Source organism: Apteryx rowi, unplaced genomic scaffold (assembly GCF_003343035.1).
Source record: "Apteryx rowi isolate R43461 unplaced genomic scaffold, aptRow1 scaffold_325, whole genome shotgun sequence".
NCBI lineage: Eukaryota > Metazoa > Chordata > Aves > Apterygiformes > Apterygidae > Apteryx > Apteryx rowi.
The window spans coordinates 253164-261147 of record NW_020449697.1 but is presented as its reverse complement, the minus strand read 5'-3'; the positions used below and the strand labels follow the sequence as shown (position 1 = coordinate 261147).

The 7984-nt window shown below is 66.8% G+C and overlaps 1 protein-coding gene across 1 annotated transcript in view; it reads right to left on the bottom strand.

Annotated features, from left to right (window-relative positions):
* LOC112968810 (double C2-like domain-containing protein beta) overlaps positions 1-7984 on the bottom strand; it is a 48419-nt gene that overhangs the window by 2128 nt on the left and 38307 nt on the right. Inside the window, exons 9-12 of the mRNA XM_026071433.1 lie at positions 4369-4448; positions 3643-3717; positions 2805-2914; positions 1-349 (exon numbers count right to left, since the gene is read on the bottom strand). The exon at positions 1-349 is cut by the window's left edge and continues 16 nt beyond it. Of these exons, the coding sequence (XP_025927218.1) occupies positions 1-349; positions 2805-2914; positions 3643-3717; positions 4369-4448 (614 nt within the window). The remainder of the gene's footprint in view (positions 350-2804; positions 2915-3642; positions 3718-4368; positions 4449-7984) is intronic.

Genomic DNA, 7984 nt, shown 5'->3' with positions numbered 1-7984 from the left:
GTAGCCGTTGGCGTCCATGGCGGCCAGGTGGGCGCAGCGGACGATGCCCACGAGCAGCCCCTGCTTCTGGGAGCTGTACTTGAGGGAGATGAGGATGCGGCCCCGCTCCTCCAGCGACTTGTCCTCCGTCTTGTCCATCTGCGGAGGGAAAGGCGCCAGTGCGGGGCGGCACGGCACGGCGCGGGGGGGACACGGCACCCCGGCCCCGGCCCCGGCGCTCACCGGCAGCTGCTTCTCCAGGCAGATGCTGAAGCTCTTGGTCTGGTTGGGCTTCAGCTTCTTGAGGGGGATCCTGGTCTCGCCGATGAACTCGTTGTGCCGGAACTTGTCCTCGTCGCACACCGAGATCCTGGAAGGAACCGGGGCGGCGTGAGGCTGGGGCACGCACGGAGCCGGAGGCAGCCGAGCCGATGTCCTGCGGCCCGGCCGGGTCCCGTGTGCGCCCCCGGCCCGGCTCGCGCTGCCCGGCGCTCCGACCCAGCCCTGATCTCATGGGCTCCGGCCAAACCCGGCTCCCTTTGCCGGGCAACTGCTGTTGGGCTTCGGCTTTACTTTCCCCCTAGCGCTGCCTGGAGCGTAAGGAAGGACGGGGCTGTGGGCAAGGGGCCGACGGTGCTGCATCCCCGGCCTCTCCTTGCCCTCAGCCGGGTCCCGCAGCCGGTTCCCGCGGTCGGTTCCCGCGGCCGGTTCCCGCGGCCGGTTCCCGTGGCCGGTTCCCGCAGCCGGTTCCTGCGGCTGGGTCCCACGGCTGGTTCCCGCAGCCGGATCCCGTGGCTGGTTCCCGCGGCCGGTTCCCGCGGCTGGTTCCCATGGCCGGTTCCCGTGGCTGGTTCCCACGGCCGGTTCCCGCAGCCGGGTCCCACGGCCGGGTCCTGCGGCCGGTTCCCACGGCCTGCGCCGCCCCCGGGGCCGGAAGCAGCCCTCAAAGGACGCGATTTCGGCCCAGCTCCTGCCCTGCTTTCGGCAGCCTGGCGCTGCCGCTAACCACGCGGGAAAGAGCAAGGGAAAACGGGGAACGCTGCTCTCCCGAAAAGCTGAGCGGGATGCAGGCGTTACTATAGATACCCGCTTAAAAATAAATAAATAAATAAAGCACCCCAGCGCCACGGAAAAAATCCTCAAAGAGACTCTAAAAGAAGGCAGTCACAATATTTCTTGTTTTCCTTCCTCCTCGCTCCCTCTTTCTTTTGCAGAACAACAGCAAGAGAAAAAAAGGAGCAGCAGCCGCTCCAGACGAGGAGCAGCAGTTGCCGGTGCGTGCGCAACCCCGCGCCCATCTGCTCCGGGAAGGGGAAAACAAGTGACAAAGCTGGGCTGAAAACAAGGAGCACGAGGCTCCGGATGGGTAAGGTAAGGAGTGCGGAAGCCGCCTCGGAGGACGGCGGAGCAGTGCGCGGGCAGTCGCTGCCGGTGAAGCTGGATCCCTCCCTCCGTTTTAAGGGCAAATCTGACACCTGGAAAGCGGAGCGAGAGCAAGGCACCGGTGCCGGCGGAGCGGCCGGGGCGCCGGACAAGGGCTCCGGCACCGAACGCCTCGCGCCCTCAGCACGGGGGCCGCAGGGAGCGGGAGGAACCGATCCGCTCGCCCACGGTCCCGCAGCAGCACCCGCTCCGGGCGCCGGCGCAGAGCCGCTGGGGGCCCCCGCATCGCCAAGCAGCGGCGATACCTGAGCAAATACTATTTTCTGAATAATACATTTAATGAGTCACGGTGTTTGTCAAACACATGATTAAATAAAGCACCCCTGGCGTTCGCGGGCTCGCTGAGTATCGCATGAATAATGCAGCGCTCCGCCAATACACTTGGATATGAATAATTGTATCCAATATCCGGCCAGCTCCGGTATTTATTACAAGCGCAGCCTATTTATTGCGAATTACCCGCATTACTTAACTGTCGGCGACGGCCCCCTGCGGCGCTGCCCTGCCTCTCCCCGTCCCGCAGCCCCAGTTCCCGCAGCGCTGAGGCTCGGGCCAGGCGCGAGGATGTTTAACTCCGGGAACGGATGAGACCTTTCCGGAGCCTCCCACCCACCGCCTCGCCTGAAAGCCGAAGCATCCGCGTTATTTCTGGCGGGGGCGGATTCCCCGGCGAGCGGCTGCTTCCCGAGGCAGCCGGGCTGCCACGAGCCGGACCCGTCCCGTGGCCAGCGCTGGAGCCAGGTTCTGGCTCCTTTTCCCGCTTTCCGGCAGCTCTGCCGGCAGCAGGGAGGCGAGGGCTGGTGGCAGTGCTGATCGCCATCCCTCGGCCTTGCAGCCTTTCCCCGGATAAACACCCTGCGCCGGAGGAGAAGGAAACCCGGCGGAGAGTTGAAAAAGAAAAGAAGCATTTTCCACCTCGTGGCTAATGCTGATCTCACCTAAATCTGCCTCGGCGTAAATCAAAACGCCTTTGGCAAGTCCTTCTATGGCAAGGATGGGAAAAGGGGGACGGGAGGCTCGGGAATTGCTCCCAAGGGAAAGGAGGAGCCTGGAAACTTCAAAGCCTGGGGTAAAAAATTAATAAAGAAGGAAAGAAAGAAAGAATGCCCACCAATAATATTAATAATAATAGTAATCATCATCATCATCATCATCGTCGCCAGCGAGCGGCTTTGCAGCCCGGGCAGCCTGCAGCGCTTGCAGCATGACTAATGTTTTCCGTGGGAAACAGGAATCGGCGGAGCTGAACGGCTCCCGGGCGGCAGCCGCGGGGCGCCGCGCTCGCCGCCCACCTCCACGCGCGGAGGGTGGCAGCCGGCCGCGGAGCGCCCCGAATCCCCGGCGCCCCCCCCCCCCCCCCGGGGCGGGAGCGAGGGCCCTACCGCAGGGTCTTGCGGATCATGTCCTCGTCGGTGATGCCGTAGTAGGTGAGCGTCTCGTTCCAGGTGGGGTTCAGCGTGTTGCGCAGCGTCTTCGTCCTCAGCTTGTTCGCCTGCCCGAAGCGAAGGGGATGCAGCGTCGGGGCGGGGGGCAGGGACCCCGTTTCGGGGAGATCCCGTCCCCCGTTCCCCCCCCATGCCCAGCTCTGCCCACCCCTGCCCCGAGCGGCGTCCCGGCGCGTCCCAGCACAACGTCGCCTTTTCCTCTTTTTTTTTACCCGGCCTGGACCACCAGTTTGTGCCGGGGCCGCTGGCACCGCAGGTTTCCGCAGGGGGTTTTTTCCCTCTGTGCCCCGGCGTGGGGCAGCCGGCGGAGCGGGAATCCGCCTCCCGCGGAAACATTCATCAACGCACGCGCAAAAACCGGACGCGGCGGACGATGCCCCGGAGGGACGCACGCCCGGCTCGCCCGTTCCCTGCGACGCCGAGCGCCCTTAAAAACTGCCCGTGCCGCCCCGAACGCGGGCGATTAATTGAGCCGAAGCGCGCCGGGCGAACGCGCCTCCCCCAAAGGGCTCCCCCGCCGCCGGAGAGCGGAGCGCGGGCGACGTCCGTAACGGCTAGCCTTAAACCCGGGTTACGCCCGGCTCTCCCGCACCTCGACGTCCCTGATTGCGCTGCTCGCCAGCCAGCGCCCGCCGGGAGGAGACAGGAATATTTCCCTTATGGCTTTTGCACTCCGCTTTTCCGTGCTCTGAGGGGATTTAAATGCAAAGGATGGAGGGGGGGGGGAGGCGCCGGCSGGCCGGGGGCTCCGAGGCGCCCGGAGGCGGCGTCTCACCTTGCTGGCGCCGGGCAGCAGGTGCAGCTTGACGTAGGGGTCGGCGAGGCCGTTGTGGTCCATCGGCTTCAGGCCCTGCGGGGCGAAGGAGAGGCGGGCAGAGCCGGCCCCCATCCCGTCCCGTCCCGTCCCATCCCGTCCCATCCCCTCCCGTCCCCTCCCGTCCCGTCCCGTGGAGCCCTGCTTCCGCCAGTCCCAAGTGGAGATTTTTCGCGGTGGCACCGTCACATCACGGCTACGGGTGCGAGGCCGGAAAAGTCTCGTGGCAGCAGGACGCGGTGTTTGGGGGGGGGGGCGAAGGCGGCCGCGTGGGAGCTCAGCCGCCAGCCAGCGAATTCCCACGGAAAGGGCCGGGGAGAGACAGGCAGCTCCGTAATTCACCCATCCATCCCCCGCGATTAAATTACCTCCCGAGGAGGCGATTAGCGGCTTCTTTAACAGATGTGCGCTGGGAGCCGGGATGACGGGAGCCGGGGGAACGGCTCCCCCCCACCTGCCCCCCCCCCCACGTCTCGCTCCCTCCCGCTACCAGCCTGGCACCGGCCGGGTTTAGCCGGAAAAACCCGCCGGCCCCTTGGCTCGCGCTGGCCCGGCTGGCTCTGCTGCCATCCCGAGGGGCGCGGGACCGGCACAAAGCGGGGCCCGGCCGAGCCGCGGGAACGGCAGCATCCCGCGGGGCTGCGGAGCTGCCGGTGGGCCGGGGGCTTTTCCAACCTTTTTTCCTACCTTGGCTCTGCCGATGGTGCAGTGGAGAGCGTTGTTCTCCTGGTCGTAGAGCAGGCTGAAGTCCAGCGTCCCCAGCGCCGCTGCGAGAGACGAGAGGGGCCTGAACCCGCGGGGACCCGGCAAACGCTGCCAGTTTCCGGATTATTTTAGCGCCTCCCGGGGCTCCTAACGGCCCAGGATGGGGAGGAATAACCGGCACGACGGCCCCTTGCGGCACCTGCAGCCCAGAAGCGGCGGCGATGGCACGGCTCCTGAGAGCAGCCTCAGCCCGGCCGAAAAAATTGGGGCCAAAGCCGACGAAGCTGGACACGCGGCTGCCTTTGGACAAAGCCATCCCCGGAGCGGCAGCCGCTCACTTTTCCCGTCTCCCCCCTCCCGCCCGGCTTTGCGGCTGAGCCGGAGCTGGATCGCGCTCTAATTAGGGGAGCGAGTGCCCAAAGTGGGGGGAGAGGCAGCGATTAGCCCGGGAGCACCGGCGCCGCACGCAGCTCTCCGTGCCGGGCTGCCCCAGCGCCGCCCTCTAACCGCACGGGCCGCAAATAAAAACATATAAATAAAAAAACCTTTTTGTCAGGCGCGACTAAGGCAGCCGGGCGCTCGCCGGGCCGCCGGCAGGACGCGCGTTATCACCGCGCCGGCTCTGCGCCGACGGTTCAACGAGCGTTAGGGGAGCTGAGCTCGTTAGCGGGTCCGGACCCGCTCTCGTGCCCTGCGTTAGGAGCGCGGATGCGAAGGGGCTGCCCGGGGTTCGGCGTTTAACACAGGCCTCAAGGCAGGATTGAATCCGGCTTGCGTAGGAAYGTGGCCACCTCCGCCGCCGCCGGCCTTTGGGCGACTCGATTAACTCAGAGGGCCACGAAAGCATTAGAGGGCGGAATAAGCCGCAGATGCGGCGCGCGGGGCCGGGGCCGGGGCGGCTGCGGGCGACAAATCTGCGCTCCCCACTCGGTTCCCGCGGCCCCGTTCCCGCAGGCCRGCGCCGAGCCGCCTGCCGAGCGCTTTCCGGGCTCGCCGGCACGCGAGAGGGGGTTTTGGCTGCCCGAGGCAGGGCGGGCGGCTCGAAGGCGCCGGCAAGGCTGCGCCCTGGGAGAAACCGCAGCGCGCGCGTGAAAAAGAGAAGGAAAACCGCCACAGAACTAATTAAAAAGGAGCCGGAAGCCGTAAAGCCCCCCTGCTTGTCGGCACTGCTGCTCCGCGGATAATCTGCTCGCGGAGTCCGTGCCAGGGAGATGAGAGCGGAGCAGCGGGAAGGCCGCGGGGGATAGGCGGGATTAGCTCGCCCTTACGGAAAGCAGCGGCTCGGTAACCTTCACGCGGGGTGTTTTCAGCGCGCCATAAAAGACAGGCCCCGGCCTTCCGCCACTCTGCTTTGCCTCGGAGACGGAGGCGATTTTAATGGCAGCGAGGAACGCTGCGCGCTCGCGGCCCCGGGGCCGGGAGGGATCGCCAGCCCGTCGGCAGCGGGGTCCTTCTCTGCCTTGGGGTTCAGGGCTGGAGTGACGGGACCCGGCGCGAGGAGCCAGCGCAGCGCTTCCTTCCGGCACCCGCGGGTTTTTCYGCTGAAAACCCCCGGGAACCGGCATTTCGTGGCTCCCCGGCGGGAGAAAGCCCAGCGCGTGGCGGCTCCTCCGTCCTCTCCGCGGCGGCGCTCGGAGATGCGGTCACGCCGCGCAGCCCGAACCGGTCCGCCGGCAGCTCCCCCCGGCCCCGAAAACCGCCCCCGGTGTTAAATGCAGCGATGCCAAGAGCCGGGCGCCCTCGGGCACCTCCTGTCCCGGCGGTGGCCCGCTCCCTGTCGCGATTCGGGATGGGGACGGGGAATTCCCACGGGTCCCGCCACCGCTTTTACAGCGGGTCGCGCCGCCCGGCCGGGCCGCGGGCAGCTCGGGGTTTCGTTACCGAAACCAGGCTCTGCCCAAACCRCGGTGGCGGTTTGCTTCGTTTCCCCAGCAAATGGGAAAAAAAAAAAGGAAAAAAGGAAAAAAATACTTCTTTTTGCCTCATCTGGATTGAAAAGACGATTCAAAGGTTATAAATAGCAGCGGCAGCATATGCTAAGGAGCCGTTTTTTTCAGAGGTAAATATCCTCGTCGTCTCAAAGCGCGCTTCCCCCTTCGTCATCGCTCCCGCCGCCTTCTTCTGCCGGGCCGCGAGCAGCCGCCGGCTGCCTGGCGAGGTCCCTCGCGCGCCCCTGAACGCCGCCGCCGGGAGCCGGGAGCCAAGAGCCGGGCGGCGACTTCGCCTGCCTGATTATTTATTATTTCCTTTGTCCGAAATCAGAGGCTTCCTAAATAACTTCCGCGGAGCTATTTCCAGCTGGCGCCGCAGGGAGCGACCGGCCAGGGCAGCCGGGGAGCCGCCGTTGGGCGGCCCGTCGCCAGCCCGCTTCGCCCGCGAACGGCGCTGCCCAGGGCAAAAATGGGCTGGGTCTGTACGAACATAACCAGCCCCGGAGCTCGGGCACCTCTGCTCCAAAAACCCCGGTTCCCGCACCAACATTGCTGCTCCCGGGGTGCCTCCCCGTCCTCAAACCCAACGCACATGGCGAGGGGAGCAAATTCCCCCACCGGGCAGAGCCTCGCGCCGAAGCGAGCGGCCGCTCAGCTCAACGCAGTGTTTCTTCAAAGACCGAACACTTGCTCGCACGTCACTGYGCAGGGAGCGCTGCTGTGGCCGGCATCGCCCCCGGCTCGTGTGGCACTTTTGGGCACCCGCACAAGGCGCCCGCGGTGCCAGCGCGGAGCTCGGCAGTGCCAGGGGCAGCGGGAGGCGAGAGCCCCTTTTCCCCGGCTCCCCCGGCTGCAGGGACGCGGCAAGGGGCAGAAACGGGTGGGAATAGGCAGGGAACAGGATGGAAAGCGAAATCCAGCGTTTCCCCAGGAAGGGCTGAGGGCTCCCGGCCCAGGGAGCTGGGAACCACCCAGCGGCTTCGCGAGGGTTTCCGGCAGTGCTGGGAACAGGAGCAGGATTAGGGAATCCATTTCGGGGCGCAGAGGGAGCCCAGCAGGAGCAGGGCCCACTGCCGAGGTGCCGGAGGCCGGGCAGGGATCCATCTCCATCCAGAGCCGTCAAACCGGGCAGGGGCGGATCGAGGGGAGACTGGGGCCAACGCTGCGTCCCTGCAGCCGGTGGCTGCTCCAAGGCTGCCGCCCGCCAGCGAGCGCCGCATTCCCAAGGGGAAACCCGGCGACCCGAGCAAACGGCCGGGAGCCCTCCTCTTCCTCCGCCCCGCCGTGGCCGAGGCACCGTCACCCCGCCGGCAAGCGCCGCGCGGGCTCCAGGCCCCGCACCGAGCGGCACCTCCGACACCGCCGTCCCCGGCGGCCCTGGTCACCTCCCCTAGCCCCGGTGGGGACAGGGGAAACGCGGCGCTGGCGCCCAGCGGAGCAGCCCCAAATCGCACCGCGGGGCCCTGGGAAGCCCAAAGACCCCTCCTGGCTGGGCGGACGGACAGACGGACAGATGGATGCCGGTCCCAGCCCCTCGGTGGGGATTTCTCCCACTGCCGCGCGCACCCCTGCCCCGGCCCCGACACCCCCTCCCTGCTGCCGGGCTGAGCCCAGGCAAGCTAATGACCAGAGCCGCGAATGACCCCAATCCGGTTAAAGTCAGCGCG